The 21,590-nt window shown below is 45.7% G+C and overlaps 3 protein-coding genes across 7 annotated transcripts; 1 reads left to right on the plus strand and 2 right to left on the minus strand.

The window, feature by feature from the left end:
- The first annotated feature begins 3,683 nt into the window (after positions 1-3,683).
- Positions 3,684-9,381, plus strand: LOC109521511 (tribbles homolog 2-like). The gene is made up of 4 exons (XM_019879346.1): positions 3,684-4,036; positions 6,538-6,822; positions 6,933-7,225; positions 7,743-9,381. Exons 2-4 carry the CDS (start codon positions 6,538-6,540, stop codon positions 8,239-8,241), a joined length of 1,077 nt encoding a protein of 358 aa, XP_019734905.1. The 5' UTR covers positions 3,684-4,036; the 3' UTR covers positions 8,242-9,381.
- Positions 9,382-9,666: 285 nt separating this feature from the next.
- Positions 9,667-12,768, minus strand: LOC109521605 (snaclec purpureotin subunit beta-like). Of its 2 annotated transcripts, XM_019879550.1 has the most exons (8): positions 12,429-12,768; positions 12,268-12,359; positions 12,101-12,163; positions 11,946-11,973; positions 11,142-11,227; positions 10,488-10,622; positions 9,997-10,093; positions 9,667-9,866 (listed from the first exon to the last, which is right to left on the minus strand). In XM_019879550.1, the coding sequence occupies exons 2-8, from the start codon at positions 12,310-12,312 to the stop codon at positions 9,757-9,759; spliced, it is 564 nt and encodes a 187-aa protein (XP_019735109.1). In that variant the 5' UTR covers positions 12,313-12,359; positions 12,429-12,768; the 3' UTR covers positions 9,667-9,756. The 2 variants fall into 2 exon arrangements, with proteins under 2 accessions (XP_019735109.1, XP_019735111.1); XM_019879552.1 differs by having other exon boundaries at positions 11,909-11,973; positions 12,268-12,767.
- A 1,470-nt stretch (positions 12,769-14,238) lies between these two features.
- atrip (ATR interacting protein) lies at positions 14,239-21,200 on the minus strand. 4 transcript variants are annotated; one of them, XM_019879549.1, is made up of 17 exons: positions 20,891-21,200; positions 20,009-20,313; positions 19,515-19,597; positions 19,259-19,429; positions 18,378-18,490; positions 18,124-18,254; positions 17,962-18,033; positions 17,543-17,681; positions 17,080-17,214; positions 16,644-16,863; positions 16,495-16,569; positions 16,232-16,404; positions 15,893-16,029; positions 15,668-15,759; positions 15,503-15,577; positions 14,767-15,055; positions 14,239-14,425 (listed from the first exon to the last, which is right to left on the minus strand). In XM_019879549.1, the coding sequence occupies exons 2-17, from the start codon at positions 20,310-20,312 to the stop codon at positions 14,352-14,354; spliced, it is 2,283 nt and encodes a 760-aa protein (XP_019735108.1). In that variant the 5' UTR covers position 20,313; positions 20,891-21,200; the 3' UTR covers positions 14,239-14,351. The 4 variants fall into 4 exon arrangements, with proteins under 4 accessions (XP_019735108.1, XP_019735106.1, XP_019735107.1 ...); XM_019879547.1 differs by having other exon boundaries at positions 19,515-19,606; XM_019879548.1 differs by having other exon boundaries at positions 17,552-17,681; positions 19,515-19,609.
- Between the last annotated feature and the right edge of the window lie 390 nt (positions 21,201-21,590).

Raw genomic sequence — 21,590 nt, forward strand, 5'->3', positions numbered from 1 at the left:
TTTTTTTTGTGCGTCTGCTTATAATCAACACGTCTTCCAACTTCACTGTTGCAAAGTCAAACTGGCTTTGGAGGCGGAATTTTCAAAAACTTTTTCCCTCCTCCCTTTTTTTTTTCAACAACCTCACCTTTTGGGTCGAGATAATTTCATATTTAAAGCCCAGATGGGGAGGCGGGGGGGGGGGGGGGAATAGCATTGACACACGTCCCCCCCCTCCCCCCGCCCTCCACTTCTCCTCTCCGTTGCAAATAACAAACAGCATTTGCAATCATGTGCAATAATTTGAGCCTGATGCTCCAACGGTGGAGTCTTGCAATGTTGCCACTTCGGGCTTTATTGAAAAGAGGCGAGCGAGTGAGCAAGCCGGCGTCAGTCTTGACGCGTCTCCCCAGGTACGTTGCATCAGTCCTTCCGTCGTTGGTTCGTTACGTCCGCCGCCACGAAAGACTCATTAAGGACCCAGCCAGACTCCACGCTTTGTCTTCTCGCCATCCTCGCGGCGGGCTTGGTCAGTCGGCCTCTGACATGCACGAGCGCAGATTGAGTGCACTAGGCTGAGTGAGATGCAAATATGACTTGATGTTTCCCAATTAGCTCAGAACGTGCATCTCCATCATGACTTTGATGTGGCATGAGCGGATTCGTTCTAATTCAGAAACACTTGAATTCAATGACAAGAAAATTGACGCCAATTATGATGTAATTGAATGCACTCCGACGAAAATGCAACATTTTGACCCAGTACTCAGAGTGCTTTGAATCTGAAAATGGATTAGTTGCGTGTGCAACAAGACCCCTCGGGAATTTTTTATTATTTTTTTCTTCCCCTTCCCTTCATCTTTCCGGCGGTCCAGTCGTTAGCGCATCGACCTCACAGTGCAGAGGTACCGGGTTCAATTCCAGCTCCGGCCTCCCTGTGTGGAGTTTGCATGTCCTCCCCGGGCCTGCGTGGGTTTTCTCCGGGTACTCCGCTTTCCTCCCACATTCCAAAAACATGCATGGCAGGCTGATTGAACACTCAAAATTGTCCCGAGATGTGAGTGTGAGCGAAGATGGTTGTGGGCAACCGGTTCAGGGTGTCCCCCGCCTACTGCCCGAAGACGGCTGAGATAGGCTCCGGCACCCCCCGCGATCCTAAAGCGGAACAGAAAATGGATGGATGGAGGGTTCATCTTTCCTTTATTTGGTACAGAAGCATGGAACTGCCAATGAGTTGTCAACATTTTTAGCTTCCAAACTCGTTCGAATATATTTGCAACTACATTCAAATGGACTTGGTGGCTAACTGCTAAAATCATAGCATTTTTTTCCCCATAATGCCGTGGGGTATTGACTTGCGCGAGTGCATACTCTGTGGCATGATAGGAAATGTTTGTATGTTTTAAGCATTTAGCCTGCAAGTATGTTTGCAAGTACGGTGGAATGAATTTGCCAGTCAAATGTTTACTCCACTTTAGCAGTTCCGCCCCTCCCTTAATTTGGCCTGAATGCGCATTATTCATTCTACTTAGCCCGATGAGACGCCCAATGAAAGACACTTTTGTTTGAACGTTTTGGAGGCGCACGCACTTCCTGACATGATCGATTTGCTCACGGGGATGTTTTATCTTGTGCGCAGCCCGAGGCCTCTTTCAAAGATCCCGGCGGGGGTGCGCCAGGGCAGGATGCCCCGGAGCTACGCAGCCTAGAGAGCGCACGGCAGGAAGCAGATTCAAATCACAGGAAGTGGCATCAGGTGGGGATCAAAGCGGCGCAGGTGGCACAGTAATCCAGAGAAATGAGAGAGTGCGTTCATGTGCGTCGCTCAGGCCATAGTTAAGTCAGACACTTGGCCTCTGATTTCATCACGTCGCTTATGAAAAAGAGTCAAGTGTAACACGTGCGCGCGCACACACACACACACACACACACACACACACACACACGCGCGCGCGCACGCAGAGTGCACACTGCTCCTCTGTTTCTTCAATATTTCATCATGTGGCATAAAGACACGCTAACCACGTGAAGATAACCTGCTGTGTGGGTGCGTGAAGAGGGCCAGCAAACTCTGTCTTGATTTACAGTAATCACGCAAATAATAGCAATAAAATATTAAAAACAATAAAAAAGGCAGATTTTTTTTTTTTTGAATTCATTGACAAAAATCCAGAAGGCTAGTTTTGAAGGTCCCATGGAAAGGGCCAAAAGGATCCTAAAATGGAAGCTTCAAAACAAAATGGCAGTCTTCCTGTGTGGCTTCTTAAAACTTAGAAGTCATATTAGAGATGTTTACTCACATAGTGTTGAGTGAAACTGTCTTTGGGGTCTGAATTGACGAAAAGTTGCGAGGACAAGTTCGTCTTGAAGGGCCAATGGAATTGGCTAAAATGACCCTAAAATGGCAGCTTCAAAACATGGAGCGTGGCTTCTTGAGATTTTTTTTTTAGGCACATTTACTCATAGGCATGCCTATCAAACTGTATGTTGCTGAGTAAGGCTTTCAGGACTGACAAGTTCTGTGACTAATGCCTTGAAATGGCAGTAATGAACCTAAAAATAAAATAAGATAAACTTTACATTATTTGTCCCACAATGGGGACATTTGCTTTTGCTTCGGAACAAAATAGCAAACTTCATGAATCTTTTGTGACATCTTCAATAACTATTTACATTTAAGGAATGAAAAATAATAAATACAAATGAATACCACAGTAAGAGTAACACCAAATGTTAGTTGTTAGTTATATTTCACAATTTAACTATTATAAAATTAACGGATGGAAGGATCGAGTGACATTTAAGGAATAATATAATACAGTACGTACACAAACAGTAGCGGCGGTCAACGCAGGGACAGGAAGGAAGCCAAAAAACCCAGGTGACCTCATTTCCTGTACAGCAGCGGATTGCTTGTTTGCTTCGTGCCTAAACTCGTGCGCATCCTGTCCTCGTTCACCCTTCTCTTCCTTTCGTGGGAAATTGTCCACTTTTAAACTTTTTTGGGGACAATAAAAAAAATTTGCTCATGTGTTGTATGTGGAAGAGGAGTGTCCGTCCACACCACACCAAACCCAAACGGAACACACCTTCACTGGTTGCAAAAGTCTGTCAATGAGTCAAGTGATTTTTTTTTTTTTTTAGAATTAACGTGACTAAAGTGGAAATGTACAGGGTGTGGAGCTCACGCATGGTAATGGATTGCAAAAGTTATCCTAGAAGTGTTTTGATGGTTACAAAACAAAACAAAACAAATAGCACATACATATATACAGTATTTTAAATAACAAGGTTTCATTCTACCCTCCAATTCTGTGCATTGTTACATCTCAAGAATTTTAAAATTTGACTTTACTATAAACTGAAAAAAACAAAACAAAACCAAAAAAACCGTTTAAAATGTCGTTAACTCATAATAGTTTGCATGCCAATGACCTGTACATTTCATATCCAAGTCATTTTTTAATCTTAATCAGCGGATTTATTAGTGAGACTGCTTGTCAACCTGGTAGTGTGTCAAAGGTCGATTTGGAAGCTGATGTAATCCGTTTTGTTTGCGAATATGATCACGTTATGCTCGTTATGAGTGACGTGTCTGCTGTCTGACGACGATTCCACTCCGGATTGCAACATCGAAACCCCGCCCTCATCTGGTGACGTCACTGCACGACGAGAGAAATTCAACAAAGGCGATCTCGCCAGGCGCTCAATCCTCGGTCCTCTCACTTTACTGGAAAAGTTCCACGGGACTCGTTGAGGACTCGGGATTCGTCGATTTGGCTTAAAACCCGAACAGAGCAAAAAGAAAAACAGTCAGCTGTGTGAGCGTCACGCCATTTGGATGTAAAACGGATTCTTTTTGTCTTGGTTTCCATCGCGCGAGCGTCGCTCTTTTGCACAAGCGAGAAGCGGGCGTCACACCCCGGCCAGTCCGTCGGTCCAGCCCTGCCCCGGGACGCAACTACTGCTATGGCCGCGACGACTCGTCCTTAACGGGGCTTGTCGTTGTCCAGCTCAGCCGGGTTCAACAGGATCCGGAGGTGCTCCCCAGTGCAAGGTAAGATTTACCATTTCTTTCGAAAGAACTTTAAATGACCAAAAGTAGCAACGCAAATTCACTTCCAAAGGCGATTTTTTTTTTTTTGTCTCCGACTTTACGAAGGTTTCTCAAAGTGGTTCGTGGACCAATCGACGTGAAATATCACCCCAAAAAGAGAAACAAATTTCAGAACTATGGAATAAAATGATTAAAGTGCGTGTAAAGTCATTGATTGCTCCACATTTTCCACGGCTCGATGCCGAAAATGAACAATTTCGTCTCCAATAAACAAGAGACGGCACGGTGGTAGCGGCTCGTGTATCCGTCTCACAGTTTAAGGTTCGAGTTTGCATGCATGTTCCAAAAAAACATTCGTGTTCGTTCAGTTGACCACTAAATAGTCTCTCGGTGTCAATGTAAGATTGTTTTTAAGTAACTTTAAAGGGTAAGGAGCAACGATAACTCAATTCACAAGTTGTTTTTTGTTTGTTTACGAGTTGGATGCAGGGTTTTGCAACGCGTGGCCCACGAGCATGTTGTGTAATATCGTAAGAAAGCAAACGCATCAGGAATGTTTCGTGCTTCCGTTAGATGCAAGATTTGTGCAACTTGAACAGTATTTTTTCACGACGTGATGCTGAAAATGTTTCAATGATTGTGCCCAGAAGAATTTTCTTCTTCAACTGTAGACACGCCGATGCAGTTCATCATTTACTTAAATGTGAGTTGAAACGATTCAATAACAAAGAAAACAATCAGCAAAATAATGAATCGACGCCAAGAGTTTTTTTTAACCGAGTCGTACTTTTAATCAACCGGAAAAAGTGTTTCATTCACGTTAAGCATCCTTGTAAACTTTTCCAATGACGCACACTTCCCTATAGGAAGTTTTCAATCGTGTCATCTTAATCAGTGGTAGACAAAGTACAACGTTTTTGATTAATCAACAATAATCTTTGCATTATTCTTGTAATCTGATTTATGATTTACAGGCTTGTCTTTACGGCGCACTTTTGTTTGGTAGAATTTGTGTGAATGAGTGAACTCTGAATAAAGTGGACAAAAAGACCACTTTTCATATTAAGTCATCTTTCATTTGCTTTTATTTTAGTTTACGACTAATCTAAAAGACCAAAACTTTATGTACAATAAATTAGATCAGTTATTGTGATACAGGATTTATTACTTGTTTGTTAAAAAAAACATGGAAAGAGGACATTGGAAAAATAATCCTTCATTAATTCACAATCACAATACTGAGGAAAAAAACATGACAGATTGTTTCAAAAAATGTTCAACCCTAAATTAAAAAAAACAAACAAATGAGCAAAGGTTTTGACTGGCACACACTCCAAATCAAATGTCGAAAAGGCACACATAATCTTTGTCAAACGTTGACGGGCCCTTAAAGGTTCCCCATTGACGCTTACTCTTGATCAACGCCACAAAGTTTGAATCAAAAAGTTTTCCAGTGATGCATCATTGTGTTTATAAAGTCATATTAAGTGGCCGTCACATTGCACTTGGTGTGTCATAGTGAAACTGCAAGTCCAACAAAAGCACCCTCTTCCTGGTGTGTGCGTGCGTGTGTGTGTGTGTGTGTGTGTCACAGGATGATATTACCATGGTGACTCAGCTTGTTTCACCAGAGCAGTGTTGGTCAACGGGTGTCTCTTTAAAAAGAAGGAAAGCAATAAATCAGACAAGTTTTCGGGGAATGGGAGTTCGCTTGTTGGTTGGTTGGCTGGTGTGTGTGTGTGTGTGTGTGTGTGTGTGTGTGTGTGTGTGTGTGTGTGTGTGTGTGTGTGTGTGTGTGTGTGTGTGTGTGGTCGCGCATGCGTGAGGTCCCCGCTATTTAAAACAGTTAAAACTATAAAGCGTTGTGCTCTGATGCAACGATCTGAAAGCGTCTGTCATCTTACAGGAAGTTGCATCATGCAGCCTATAGACGCGTGAACACGGGGCACAGTTGGAGTTGATACCCTCCCTGTTTTTTTTTTTTTTTTTTTTTACCGTACCAATATTCACGGGTGGAGGGGGGAATAACAAAGGGCGGCGTTCAGTCGAGAAATTGAGATGTTGTTTATGATGGCTCAACGTGTCAGTCAGGCTGTGTAAGTGCTCATTGGAGCTCTGTTGTTGCTAACCAAATCAGCAGCAGTGTTTCAAAATGCAACCCAACATGAATCCTTTCCTTATTTACACTTTGCTGCTCAAATTCACCGGCAGTGAACCCTCACAACTATTATTGACGTCCCAGGAAAAAAAAAGTTTGGAGTTACGGATGCCACAAGGCGGCAAAACAGGACATGTGTCTAAATGAAGCAAACGTGTCTCAACATATAGTTCTGCTTTGGAAATATTTTTTTCAGGCTGAAAAGTAAGTGGTGCTTTGCCACCGTCGTGTGACAAGGTTTTATTTGGAGTCTTAATTGCGAGTAAGGTTTTGCTGTCATCAGTGTTGAGTATTGATTATAGATTTGGTGATGTCACAGCCCAGTTCCCTCCTCCAATCACAGATGAATGTGGCTGTGGCCGAGCGCTGTTTGAAGAGATTAATAGACGAGTCCCAGGATGCGTCGCCCAAATGCAAAAGAGTCTGTCCGGACCTTCCGCCGCTGCCGCCGCCTCCTCCCGACACGAGCGCAGCAGTTCACCTCAGTCCGGTCAAAAGTCGCTCCCCTAAGTCCAACCACAGCCAATCAAAAGTCAAGGTTGGGCCTTACTTCCTGTTTGAGCGTTGCGAGGGCGAGGACACGTACAGAGCGGTGCACGCCGCCACACAGCAACAGTACACGTGTCAGGTAATCTTCGCGTGCATTCACTCATACCTTACCCTCTTTACAGTAGAGTGGAAATACGTTAATGGATAGATGCTTCCCTCGCCTAACCTATCTGGTTACCATGGTTACAGATCTTGCCCCTGCACAGCTACCAGGAGAAGTTGGCGGCCTACGCCCGGCTGGGTCACCACAACAACATCTGCGGCCTCCTGGACACGGTGATACGGCCGGATGGCGCCTACCTGTTCCTGCCGCCTCATCACGGCGACATGCACGCGTACGTGCGCAGCACAAAGCGCCTCGGCGAGGAGGAAGCGGGGCTCCTGTTTGCGCAGATGCTCGAGGCCGTGGCGCACTGCCACCGCAGCGGCGTGGTGCTAAGGGACGTCAAGCTGCGCCGCTTCGTCTTCACTGACAGATTCAGGTGAGTCCAACCAAGGCCCTGGTCGTTTTTTTTTTTTTTTTCCGATTCAGGTGAGTCCAACCAAGGCCCTGGTCGCTTTTTTTTTTTTTTGGGAAGCTTTTTAACTGCCATTTGAACTCAGCAGCACCTACCGAAGCACTTGAGACAGTCAGAGGAATGCACCGTCTTAGCAAACCTGTAATATTGTGCCGGGAACTATGACAGATCATTTCACGTAACAGTGATTAGTTTTAAAAATAAGAGCAAAATGAAACATTTGTCCCATTGTCATTCTGTTGCGAACCAAAATACAAGCATGTAAACAGTCAGTGCATATATTGTCGAGTAAAAAAAAAAATATAGCATCCATTTTGTTGTCAACTATAAACATTTGTCCCATTGTCACTCTGTTGCGAACCAAAATACAGGCATGTAAAAAGTCAGTGCATATATTGTCGAGAAAAAAAAAATATAGCATCCATTTTGTTGTCAACTAATGAGAAACAAACCAATGACGTGACCTGTTGTTCCCCCGCAGGACCCGCGTGGCCCTCCTCGGCCTCAACGACTGCGTCATCCTCCAGCCCGGCGAATCGGACTCCCTCTCGGACCGCCACGGCTGCCCCGCCTACGTGGGCCCCGAGCTACTGGCCAGCGGCAAGGCGTCGTACTCGGGCCGCGCCGCTGACGTCTGGAGCCTGGGCGTGTCCCTGTACACCATGCTGATGGGACGCTACCCCTTCCAGGACACCCGGCCCGCCGCCCTCTTCGCCAAGATCCGGCGCGGGGCCTTCAGCCTCCCCGCCTGGCTGTCTCCGCCGGCCAAGTGCTTGATCGCATGCATGCTGCGGAAGTCCCCCGCCGAACGCCTGCAGGCGTCCGAGCTGCTGATGCACCCGTGGTTGAGCGGTCGCCGCGCCGCGCCGACGGCGCCGCACGCGATCCTGCTGCGCGCTTCGGGCCGGGCGCTGGAGTTGAGGCATGGGGATGACGAAGGCGGTGACCAGGTGGTGCCCACGTGCGCCCAAAAGCACTAACGAAACATTCACGAACTTGACACTACTCCAGAGTCCTGGATTACTTGAGCCTCAAGTGCCTTCAACCCCACCCCCCCAGCAGCAACGGCTCTTTATCAAACACCAAAAAACTGTACACTAAATCCTAATTTGTGGTCTCGAAGTAGGGACGGTAAATCTCGTATATTTGTGAGTGATAGGGAAAAGACATACCGCCCTTTCTCAATAAAGGTTTCGAATTGCCCCTGGAGGCCACAAAATGGCAGCAACCTATTTCAACATAGTCACTTTACAACAAGATGCCACAAGCAGAGCGCGATTTTCACCGAGATGAAACTCAACTCACTTCAACAAGGTGCCTTGACAACAAGATGGTGGCAAGGCATTAGTTTTGTCTGACTGAAACGCCACAACCCACATCAACATGGTTCATTGATGCCGGCAAAACGCGATTTTAGTCTAAATTAAACTCGTGGTGGTCTCCCAAAAGATCCCAAGACCACAGTATAAGGGAGCAGGGAATGAGTGACTGATTCTCAACAGCATAGCGGCTGTTATGTGAAACACCCTAAAGACACCCACAAGATGGCGCCAAAGCCGTGTTGGATAGAAGTCTGCTTTGGCACCACCTTGTGGCATTTTGGTGCCGGGGAACTATGCTGGGTTGAAAGACAAACCTAATTCCTTACCAGTCGGAAAGTAGTGCTTTGGCGCCGTTTTGATGCTCGTACAGGCAATTCTAAACATTTTTAGGGGGATGTCAATTACTGAATATTTGCTGTTTTAGGCAGGGTTCGTGTTGCGTCTCCACAATTTGAGTTTAAGTATTTGAAAATGTCAACTTCTCAGTGGAAGTGTTTTGCCAGATTTTTCCCTCAACACCACTAGACTTGGACGTGGGTGTTCCACAATGTTGTGTGCGTTGATGTTAATGTTCCGGGGGCGCTCCATCACATACATATAGTCTACCTCGGTTCCTGTCATTTAGCTTCCTTTCTCCGAGCTTTCTCGTCCCTCAGCAGGCTGACATGCGGCCGCTCCACAGTGTTGTGTGACAACATGCGAAGTGGTTCGTTTTCCAAAACGAACCGACTTGGAAGCAGGCGGCGATCACGAGAGTCCTGCTGGAGCCCGCTCAACAGCTGCACAGTGAATAAAAATTTCACAAAATACTGTTTTGTTCGCCTTCTTTTTTTTACCGCACAATCTTTTTGGCGATTGTTAAAAATAACGTAAATCTGAACTAAGTCAATTTTCTCAAGCCAATTCAATAAAAATGCAGCAACAACAAATTCTGTTGTGCATTTTTTTTTTGTTGTTCTGCAAATTGTCTCCATTGTGAGACAAAAGTTTTCTGATCTCCCTTCGTAAAGGGCTCTCTCGCATAAAATTCCCATACTAAGACACAAAACTACTGAACGGCAGACCAACATTCAATGCAACAAATGAATTTTGTGCAAAGTCAAGAAAATTTATTCGGGTCTCCTTAAGTGGCATTGGAGCGACAGGAAATGTTGCTATACGCCAACAGCTTCTTCAGGGAGACAATATGGCCTCGGCTACGCAGAGCGACACACACTGTAACACGTCGCGGCCACAAATGTAAGTCAGGTTTGTGCCACAATCGGTAACATCCCAGACAAGATCTGCAATCAAACGGGCACAACCAATTAGCCTGATCATGTTTCTACCAAGTTCACAGAAGATGAAAGGACAAGTACACAATGGAAGTAAATGACGTTCCCCATAAATCAGATGAAAGAAGAACACTTTTACCGTTGGTCTGTATGGCTATACAGCCCACATCAATCGAGCCCGCCAGCTGAGATTCGGCAAACTCTGTTTCCGAGCCATCAGTCCACATCACGTCGCCCTGCAGGAACCGAGATTTGCACCAAATCAGTACTTGAAGTTTTCATTGAGCTCATTCAAGACGAGAGATAGGGATCAAAGACAAACTAGGGAATTGTTTGAAACTGGCTATAAAATCCTTAATATGTGTGGTTGAAATCAGTGTTTCTCAAAATGCGATGTGCATACCACTCATGGTACTTTTTTTTTTAACCTTTCACATAGTTAAAAAAAAAGTTGTTTAAAATTTAACCCCCACCCCCTCGCATCCCCAAGTATATTAATAGCACAACATGACTCCATTTTAACGTCTGTCATCACAGAGAGTGACGTGGCTTTTGAGGTGGTACTTGGGTGTAGTAGTTTTGAGAAGCACTGCTTTAAATATGTTCCACGGCCGCAGGTCAATGTTTCACCGCCAAATCGGTCTTCGAGAGTCCAATCCAGATGGCGATCGCATCGAGAGACAGTGTCGTGAGCTCATTGACAACAGCCAGTTCCATATCACTGTGGATGGACACCAGATTGCCACGAAGAAGGTTGCAGGACTTCTAATTGGACAAATAAAACATTTCAAAGATCATTTAGTGCTCACTGTGAGTACTGTGAGAGTCTATCCATATGTGTTGCGCCACCGTTTGTGTTTAAATATGAGTTGCTGAAAACCCTCACAAAAACATTTAGCCTCTCCAGAGCATTTTCCATTAGATGCTAGCATCAAGTTGTTTTGCCTGACGATATTACATACACAAAGTGTTATTCTCTTAGTTGTATGTTTGGTTTGACAGTCAGCGTCAAGTGAAATTGGTATGAAATACCGTGAAGCAACGTTCACATTTGTTCAAATAACTGCTGCCTTTTGTGGGGTGAGTTGAATTGAGTTCATTGGCATTATACAGCGCTTTCATCACAACTCTGAGCATTTAAAAAAAAATTGCATGAGTGAATGAGGGCACATGCCTGGAAAAACTCATGAGTGAGTATCTCATGGCACAACCAACATGACAGAGAGTTACAAGAGAGTTGAGCCATTTGTTGTGCCGTTACGACTGTCGGGAATTCTTTGCTACCTCTGCTTGATCAAATGTCTCAGCATTATTTTGGTAGATGAAACAACGATTGTTCAACTGAGTCCAGCCTGCAGGGCATCTGTCACCTGCAACAAAACAAGTCAGCATTTGTTTCATTCCATCTCAACTTTCTTTTGTACGTAGTCAACATTACCCGTTGTCACTCGCCAAAAACGTATTTGCGATCCACTCGTTGGAAAATTCACCTATTTCCATTTTTGTTTGTGAGAATCATCCTCAGCTGTGAGCCCTGAAACACGCTGACATGCTGCCAAAGCAGTTGTGTAGGAATTGGTGTCAATGAAATATGTTGGAGTGATCATCTGCAATGCCTCAACAGCTTCATGTTCACCTCTTTCCTGATTCCACTCATACCTTGCTGAGATTCTCACCCTCGCGTCAACCAAGGTGTGCTACAAGCCGCCATAATTAGCCCCCTTTATGTTCATTGACACCACTCAAGTTTCAAGATTCAGGTCCCAAAGCCAGTTTTACTGAGCAACGTCAAATCTGGTTATTAAACTAAAATGAAAAATTGCCAATCAAACACTCAAGAAGCCGTGCTTGAAAAGACGGGATGTCCTGAAACTGTCTGAAGCAGTTCAGCTTCTGGCGAGATTGGCAAGTTGTAGGCATCGTGTCCAATGCTACAAAATTCAAATCATGCATACCAGACAGATGCATGACACAACATCTGAGATTTTGACGTCGCTTGTGGGTGAAGCTTAATAACTCCCGATCGAAGAAATTTGACATGATAAATTTACCACTGAAGTAAGTAGAAGTCAGAGGTAGCCTACATACTTTTCGTTGCTGTTCCATCCTGAGCAGGCTGTAATGAGGAAGGACACCTTGTTTAGCACAAACGCAGCAACTGATGTCGCTCCACTTTAAAGGTTGTGAATTCATGATTTCAAATATTAGTCATCATTGATCATGAAGAGTCTGTTTTGACTCACAGTCCCAGTGATCAGGTGGCTGATTCCACAAAGGAAGAACAACAAGCCGAGACCATGCGCCATCTGGGGAGTGACACACCAATGCATCGTGTTGGCTGTGTGGTTTACATTTGACATCAATAACGATTGTCGGGGAAAAGAAGAGAGCAAAAAAGCGCAGCCGTTACCTTTGCAGTGGAGATGCTCAGCGAGGAAGGACAGGGAGGAGACATCTTTTTATATGGGTGGGTAGGATGTCACATGACTCCCCAGACGAGTTCTGCCACAAAAACGAACAAAAGTCATCGTGGTTGACAATTTGTCAAAACGTGTTTGGAGGCAAACTAACCTTCCCCGTTGTTACGATGGCCTAAGGCCGAGTGTCTGTGCGATGCGGTGCGTGGCTGCTAAGGGACAAGTCACAGCAAATTTTCAGTCCAGAAAAATTCAGGGAGCGACTACGATCGCCATAAAAGCTATCTCTGCAGTGCAACCCCCGTCTGTTGTACGTTTGGCTTATGGGAAATTCCCAACCGAATAGCTCCCTTCTGTTCACAATGTACACTTCCTTGATTTAGTTTCCCGATGAGGACACCCAAATGGTAACATAGGTCATCGTATATGAAGGAGCCATGAGGACACAGGAAGTTTGCCAAGTAGTTTCAAACCTCCATGAGCATGTCTTCGTGTTCTGCCATTTTGTACAGGAATTGGGGGGGGGGGGGATCCCAGAAGGAATGACTCCAGAAATCCCCCTAAATTTTTAACTGGAACTTATTCGAGCCTTCAACGAACGCAAAATACCTCTGCAGGGGTGATGCTCAATTCCAAGGAGAAGGAATTCAGAGACATCTTTTTATACACTGGTCACAATGATAAATGATTCAGCAGATGGATTCTGCCACAAGCGGGCAAGCCAGCCGGCAAAGAAATGTTTCTCTGTTTGACAATTTGCCATAGCGTGTTAAGTGGCAATCACAACTGGGGGGGGAAAATAGTTTACGAAATATTCAGTTCCAGTGCTCTGAGTGAAAATAAATAAATAAGTTGCCCAGTAATTGTTGCAGCGACTGTATATTGAGTCAAGCTCTTTTTCATTTGACGTCACATGAAGGGAGTGAGCGACAACAACACACTTCTGTTCTCCTGTCTTGCCGCTCAGTGTCGAAGGGAAGTACCGTCGTACAATGCCGGCAAATGACACCGAGTCCTGTTATTTTAGTCTGCTGCTAGCTGCTCAAAAACCAATTTCGGATACCCTGAAAAGCAGGGGGGGGGAATCGAGAATCGTTTCGAAAACCGGAATCGAATCAAGCAACCGGAACCTTTTAAATTCAAATGATGCCCAATCCCACTCGATAGCATACCAACCCTCCAAATAACATCCGCACAGTATGAGGAAGTGCTTCGTTTTACTGTGACTTGGCAAGCCAACAATGAACGAGTGCAACGCGGCAAAATGGTTTAGTTCCCGGATGTGTTTATGGGTGGCAAATTGGCTTTGTCTATTAGTGATGGGAATTACGGCTCCTTTTAGGGAGCCGGTTCTTTTGGCTCGGAGACCTGAGGTGTTGACGCTTATGCGAAATTGGGGTTATTTGATATAATTACCGCCCGCAGATTTACGTAGGCAAGGACATTGAGAACCAATCTATTTGTGTGAGAACCGGTTCCCTCATGTTGATTGCTATGAATCATTCATTAGTTTGCCGAAGTATTCTGCATGTCTAAAATGAGTGATGACGTCACACGCAAGATGTCTGTTGTATCATGAAACCCCGAGCCTTACTCTAATGTGTGGGGCATTGCGTGTTTCATACACGAATGTAGCGTCCGAGACGAATACACAACAGTCACTTTTCGAGTATTTTACCGTTGTGCATCACCCCCAAATCATTAAAAGGTTTTCAAAAGTAATTTAAGCATTTAATTATTTGAAAACAATTACGTGCTTTGGCATCATAATTTGTTGTCTATTTCTGGTATTAATACAGGCAAATCTTTTCAGGTAGGGTTGTCACAGATTTTTGCCATTTGAGCCTTGCCTCTGAAGGCATTGCTTCACACTACTAATTACACTTAAAAAAATAAATCTCATGCAGCCGATTTATCGATTAAAGGCAATTTTTTCAAGATTAGAAATGAAAGAAAATCAAAGGCATATTGAGAATCCTGTTTATTGCTAAATGGATTTTAGAGTCTGGTTCCTCCATCTTTCTGGCTCAACTTGGACTTTATTGCACATCAAGTATCGATCAAGGCGATGAACCGATCAGGAGCCGGACTCAGTGTCCATGTCGTCGGTGTCGTCGGATTCTTGACGGCAGATTTCCTCAAAGGCCAGCTCTGACAGATATGGAGGAATAATAATAATCACTTCAGAGTCATCAGGATATCAAAAAAATGCAATCCGGCAAAAATCTGTGGAGCGTTCTTTTTTTAAATTGGCAACCAAAAAAAATCTAGAAAATAAATGTCTGGGTCGCATTAAAAAAAAACCAATTAATTCCACACAAATGTCCTATTTCTTAAAGTGAGCATCATTGAAAAAGAGAATTTTCTTTTTTGGGGAAAAAAAAAAAAACATCAAAATTTGTCAGACCCGACTACAAACAGTCATTCTTGCATTTTTTTGGATTGCCACTTAAAATTGTAAAGAAGAAACGATCCCCTCATTTTGGGCCTACCTTCGCTCTCGCTGAGGTCGGGGATCTTCCTGAAGATGTCGCGCAGGGCCGAGATGGCCTGGTCATACATGTGCAGCAGCGGCCTGCAACTGGCCGAGAATCCGGCGTGATGGTGGAGCAGCCGGTGAAGGAGAAGGACGCACTCGCGCAGCAGCGATGCCGGCGGTTCGCGCCACCAGTCACTCTGTGCCCGCGAGGGGCCGACGCCGGGTGACCTGTCCGTCGGCTCCGGAGAGTTGTAAAGGTCCAACCACTGACGATGGAGAATGATCACCGACGTCTGAACCACCTGACACAGTTCGGACAATGCCAGTGCGTACACCATTTTCAGGTTTGTTTTTTTTTATTGCGATCATTAGAAGACACTATCATTTTACTTTGTCACAAATATATTTCAAGTTAAATTTTGGGAGTTGGACATTTCCTGTGTGTTGAAATCAATGAATAATCATGCTTATTAACTCATTCAGTACCAGCAAATTCTGGACCAAGTCTGAAAAGACGTTTAAAAATGTATTTGGGAGTGAATGAGTTAATCGTGATTTCAATATCACTCAGAAAAGAGTGATCATGTTTTCCCCCCATAATTGCGCAGCTCTACTTTTATTTAAAATGTTTGCTTGCAAGTTAATAGCCAAAAATCGGACAAATTGCTTGACAACTCGTGTGCAGGGGCAAAATCACTGTTCAAATGCCCCACTGTATGTACATTTCTGTGTGTGTGTGTGTGTGTTACCTCAATGTCGCACTGGCAGCTGCTGCTCTGCCAGCTCTCTGCTGTCTGAGAGAGACGGTTCAACAAACGCACCACCTAGAGGAGACAAAATAAGAGCGTTAATTTAGTCTCCGATGGGAGCGGCGCAGACAACCACAAATTGTCCCGGCGGGACGAGCCGAGCACCTGCAGTTCCAGCCGGATGAGCTCGCCGTGCGACGCCTTCTTGACGGGTCTTTTTCGCACGTGCTGCAGCAGCCTCAGGATGACGCAGGGTTCTGCGGAGAAACACAAAACGCGTTTGCGGCGTGGCCCTACGTGGAGGCGACAAACACTCAAAACCAGAACAAAAAGGGAAAGAAAAACTTCCGTAAGGGTTTTGTTGACGTCACGCTTGGGACGAAACCTCACCGTGATGGGAACAGAGTTGGCGAGTCAGCGAGGCGTGGTCACATGCGCGCACCATGGCGGCGGTGCACTCGGCGAGCACGCGAGGCTTGCGGTGGGCCAACGCGCACGCATGCAGCGCCTTCAGCACACATTGCAACCTGGGGGAGATAGATGGAGAATGTGCAAATTCTTTATTTTTTTAAAGAGTATTTAACAGAAAGAAAGAAAAAAAAAAACGGGGGGGTTATATGATATTGATAAGTCAGAAATGTAGGTCAAGGAAAGCGGGGGGGTTATATGATATTGATAAACCATAAATGTAGCCCAAAGATAGTCTTGGTCCCAAAACAAAAGCGCTACCGGTCAGCATGCGCGTTTGGTGTCCTCTCAATCAAGATGCTGGCGACCTTCACGGCGCCGACCACCATCTCCTCCAGCCTTCCTTCACCTCTACTGGCGTGGCAGAGGCGCAACACAAACTGCAGCAAGGCACAGTGGGAGCGGAGAGCCTCCATTGCGATGGCGACGTCGGTCTGACACGACAGAGTTCGAATTTAATCAATGGCCATGAGCATGACACTCGACAAAACATAGTCCTCCCCCCCCCGAAATCCGAAGCGTACTTTGCCCTTTCGGTGTCCCAATACTTGGTTTTCTGTGCCACCTTCGCTTTGTGTTGAAAGAACTGCCTGGACTACCTGCAGCGCATCAAGCGTGTCAGACCTCGGGTCTTCTCACCCGCGCGTGTGCACGGTGTGGTGTGTCAGCAAACCTCGTCGCTGTGGTTTATTAGCATGTAGAGGATCCTCAGCGCTGCCAGCCCCGCGTCTTCCAGACTAACGGCGTCCACCTCCTCCGGCCTCCCCGGTGCCGTGGTGGCGGTGCGGCGTTCCGGCGCAGAGCCGGAGGCCTCGCCCCGTGCGTCCAGGGCCTGGCAGAGGTGGGATAAGTGCATGTCCAACAGCGGGAGCAGAAGCACAGCCCCAGGACACCTGTTATGATTCACGGGGTGAAAGTAAAAATGAATGGATTGATCGAAAGACTGAAGTCGTGAAATCAAATGAAGCAGATGAATAGAAATAATAGTTCTCTGAAAGCGTTAACGTGTCTCTGAAGGTGCTCCCCCTGCCCCCACAGCTACTGTGTACTGTGCAGAGTGTCCAGCAATTGGCCACGGGAGGACGAAGCGACGACGTGTTGGTGCGCACCCGTGTTGGTGCTCAGCGTCGGCTGCCGCAGGTTGACTTTGACTCAGCATGTTGAGTCCCGTTATGGCCAAACTCTGGATCGGACTGAGGGGCGCTTGGGGGGCTCTGCTTTGATTCCTGCCCGCACCGGCTGGCCTGCACACAAGCAATGACGTAAAAGCTCCAGTTAATGCCCCCCCAAAAAAAAAACAAAAAAAAACATTGACACCCACATTTTACATCTAAACAATCACACACACACAAACACGCCCTTTTGACATGAACACACATTGCATCTTGACACACACACACAAGCACATTTCACATGTTGACTCATGGACATCATATCTCGAGAAACACACCCATATTCACGCATACCCCTGAAACGCACATCGCATCAAGTCTTGACATGCTCAAAAACACACTCACACTCACACACACACACACACACACACAGTATTGTATAACTAGGCGTGCGTTAGACCTCAAGTGCCTCTTAGCAGCGGCCGAGTTGGGCTTGGCCGTCAAGCAGACGTCACTCGGGCTGATGGACAGCAGGTGCGAGAGGCAAAGACTGCTGGGAGAGAGCGGCTGCTGCAGCAACAAGCCCAACAGGACGCCACCTACGGACCAAAAGACGGAAGCATCATCACTCAGGGACAAATGTTGACGCTTCAGAAATTAAGCTCCATCGGACACGTCAGTTGGAAAAGGACGAAAAAAATGGAGGCTGTGTTGCATTTACTTCACGACTTGCTTTTCAATTTTAGTCAAGAAGAGGCTGAGCGCAGGAAGAAAGCAGAGTGTTAGTTGCCCTCATCCCCCCCGTCCCCTTCTCGCTGAGATGAATGAAGCTTCAATGATCATGAGTGAGCTGACAAAAAAAAAAAAAAAAAATCTGACCTCGGTGCAGCTGGTGTGGCGGCCGGCTGCACTGGAACGGATCGGGCCAGGCTACTTCCTGCTTGTCAACACCTGCATTGCAAAATTACCACCAGAACTCTCCTTTCAACGCGGCCCGATGTCACCCCACCCCCCACCCCGGCGCCGGGTCCCGCGACTCACCGTCCCTGTGCGTCTTGCCGGGAGTTTTGAGCGGCGAAGCGAACGTCTCCTTGGTGATGAAGCCGCTTCCTGCCGCCGAGGAGGAGCCGCTACTACCGCGCTGAAGGGAAAGCCCATTGGGTACTTTGGAGCTAAACAACACACACACACGCACGCACGCGCACACACAGAGCGTTACTTTTGCTTTAACTCTAAGCTGGCATCTCACGCCGAATGGTGAGCGTTTTAACTCTCAATGAAGCGGAGGGGCGGACCTGTTTCGCGGCAGCGGCGACGCCGGCTTGCTCCTGTCGGCGCTCAGCAGTTTGCTCTTCATCTCGTTGATCTCGGCTTCTTTGAACTGCAGCTCCGACTGCAGCGACTGAACCTGCGAGCAAAACATCGCAGGCTCGTTGTCACACCCAACCAACGAGTCAGGAATTACATCTCCAAAATGCTTTTGAGGTCATTAATACTTTTTTTGTGCCTTGAATCATGTGGTAAAACGAGATACATTTGATTTTAGATGGACTCTCTATAGCTTTTGGGGTCCCATTGTACTTGAATCAGTCCTCAGAAATTACCGATAGATGACAAGAGGATGGTGGAAAAACACGAGTCAAAATGAAGCTCCTCAACTCACTTCAAAAGTTCCTTGGTGCCAGAGCACTATTTTGGTAAAAATTACGTCCCTTAACTCACTTTAACATACCTTCCTTGGCACCAGGATACCACAGGATGGTACCAAAGCACAACTTTAGTCTACGTGAAGCTCCTCAACTCACTTGAACATAGTTCCTCAGCACCAAGACAACACAAGGACTACTTTTTGGACAATGAAGCCCCTGATCTATCTTTGACACTGTTCCGTCACACAGAGATGCCGAAAGACTGTGCCAAAGCACCACTTTTGTCTAAACCGAGCTCCTAAACTCATTTTTAACACTTATCCTTGGTACCAAAATTCCACAAGATGTTGGCAAAGCATTACTTTGACCGAGTCGAAGCTTCTCAACTCATTTCAAGATACTTCCTTGGCATGCCACAAGATGGCCTCAGCACAGAAAAGGTGATCAGTGAGTTTTTTTAGTGAATAAATATGAAAGAGATGCGTCCGCAAGTCGCAAATAGCAGGGAGGGGCTTGAGTCTACTTGCCTTCTTGTTAAGCTCCTTCTCCTTGTCGCTCTGCTCCCTCTGCTTCTGCCTCTCCAGCAGGGCCAGGGCTTGCCTCTGGGTTTCCTTCTCCTTCTGGGCTCCTCTCAGGGAATCCCTGAGGACCCGGATCTCACCGTTTTTCGACACAATCTCCTCCTCCACCTCCTTCAGCTGGCCACACGACGCAAAGAGACCACAGACCTCCCGCTGCGGTGTTCCGCCTCCACGGTGGACATTTTGAGACGCACCAGCTCACCTTCCTCCGGAGATCTGCATGCTGAGCCTCCAGCAGGATGTAGGAGTCCTCTTGGTGGGCACCAATCTGCCAAGGCCTGTTGCCTGAACGCCCTCCTGTCAAAATAAATAAATAAATAAAAATAAAATAAAATAAATAAATAAAGTCACTCGTTCCCAGCTGTTTTCGGGGGGAAGGTGGGGTACACCAGGAACCAGTTGTTAACCAATGGCAGGGCACACATAGACAAACAACCATTTTTAGTGAAATACAGGACCCTTTTTGGACCATTTGCGTATCTGTGGTTTTATTGTTTTGCTCTTGATTGTAAAGTGTCCTTGAGTGTTGTGAAAGGCGCTTATAAATAAAATGTATTATTATTATTATTATTACAATTGGGAAACTTCACACGGTCCATCAGCTGACCCCTCACATGACACTAATGGAATCTGTGCTTTTAACAGCACTTTAAAGTTTTGGCCCTGAAAAGAGAGATTTGTGGGCACATAACTCACCTGTTGGCTCTTTGTCGGGTGCCCCCAAATGTCCTCTCTTGCCACCAAGACCGCCCTTGTTCTCTCTGGTGGAGGGTTGAAATCCTGACCCGTGCGCTTGTTCGAATACAGCTTTACTTGCCTCTTTGGACCCGAAAACCGGCGCGGTCGCCAAGCCTATAGCCTGCGAGGCAATGATGTCGATCTCGTCCAGGTCATCCTGAGTGAAGTCATCATCGTCCCCAAAGGGGTCGACTTCGACAGGATCCGCCTTTGGGACATCCTGGTTCAAGCCTCGGAGGCGTTTGCAGGGAGGGAAGGCCATGCTCTGTATGAGAGACAAAATGAAAGTCTCTCAAAGCAGGAATCCACGGATCTATGATTTGTTAGGGAGGTTGGGGGTAGAGCTTGTGGATTATTTGAAGCAAACAATGGCCTTTTAGCGCCAAAAATGACCGAAATAATGTTCACCAGAGCCATAATTGTGACTTTCAAGGTTGTGTTTTCCTGCATTTAAAATTTGAAGGTGGCCACTTCCCTAATTTGTCTGTAAAAATTCTGTACACATACGTTTGTGTGTGTGTGTTTACATCTGAGATCAAATTTGCTACAGTGAAAAACCCCCTGTTGTGAAAGATTTCTTGCTGCAAACATGAGGAGAGGAGCTCACTGTATTATCATTTCAGGAAAAAGCAGACGTTAAATAACAATACAATCCATGTAAATAATGATACAAATAGTCTTTGTTTAGCCAAATGAAGAGCGCATACGAATGATTGGAATGGTACCACTGCTGTCTCAATTTGAAACAGGAGAAAAATCTCCGAAAAGTTAAAAAAAAGGAATCCAACCATTTTATTGTAATCTTGCTGATCTTTTGAAGAAAATTGTGTGTGTTTTTACCTTTGAGTCCGGTGCTGTCAACTTCTGATTAGCACAACAACCGAATTACCACACTGAATGGCAGTTTAGCCGGCTGCTAGGCTAACGGAGCACAATCCCAGTCAACGAGATGTTTGAACGATGTGCAACCACGTTGTTACACGGAGTGCATCCGCATCATTCAGTCGCTAAAATGTGCGTCAAGCTAACGCATCGTTTAAAAATAATTCTCAGTTTAAACGACCCACGCAGTATGAGTAGCAAAAGGAAGAAACGAGTTTTCGTCCCTCAACTCTCCATGCAAATGACTAATCCGACCAATGAAAACACGGTTTAGATTTGTTTTTTGGACCAATCTGAGGAACGCCTAACTTTTATGCTACGGGTACTGGGTTAAGACAAATGGTACCGATTTGCGCATTCAACCGCGGTGGTAAACATTCTACAGGTAAGTATTTTTAACTGTTGATTTACTGCTTGTATCTGCACGTTTACATTATGCATTATGTGTGTTTTAGTGTTCAAGGATGTTTGTTTACGAATTCAGTCGAAAAATTACTCATTTCATCTCTCTTCAGCGTTTACTTTCTTAAATCGAAAACGAACAAATACTTTCTAAAGGTGTTTATACAAGTTCTTTTAAGTCATACCGTGTATGAGAATGTTAATAACGCATATTTACGTTTCTAAAAGTAGCCAAAGTCCCCTGGAACCGAATCGA

The sequence above is a fragment of the Hippocampus comes genome, unplaced genomic scaffold (genome assembly GCF_001891065.2).
Source record: "Hippocampus comes isolate QL1 unplaced genomic scaffold, H_comes_QL1_v1.1 scaffold44, whole genome shotgun sequence".
Classification (NCBI taxonomy): Eukaryota; Metazoa; Chordata; class Actinopteri; order Syngnathiformes; family Syngnathidae; genus Hippocampus; species Hippocampus comes.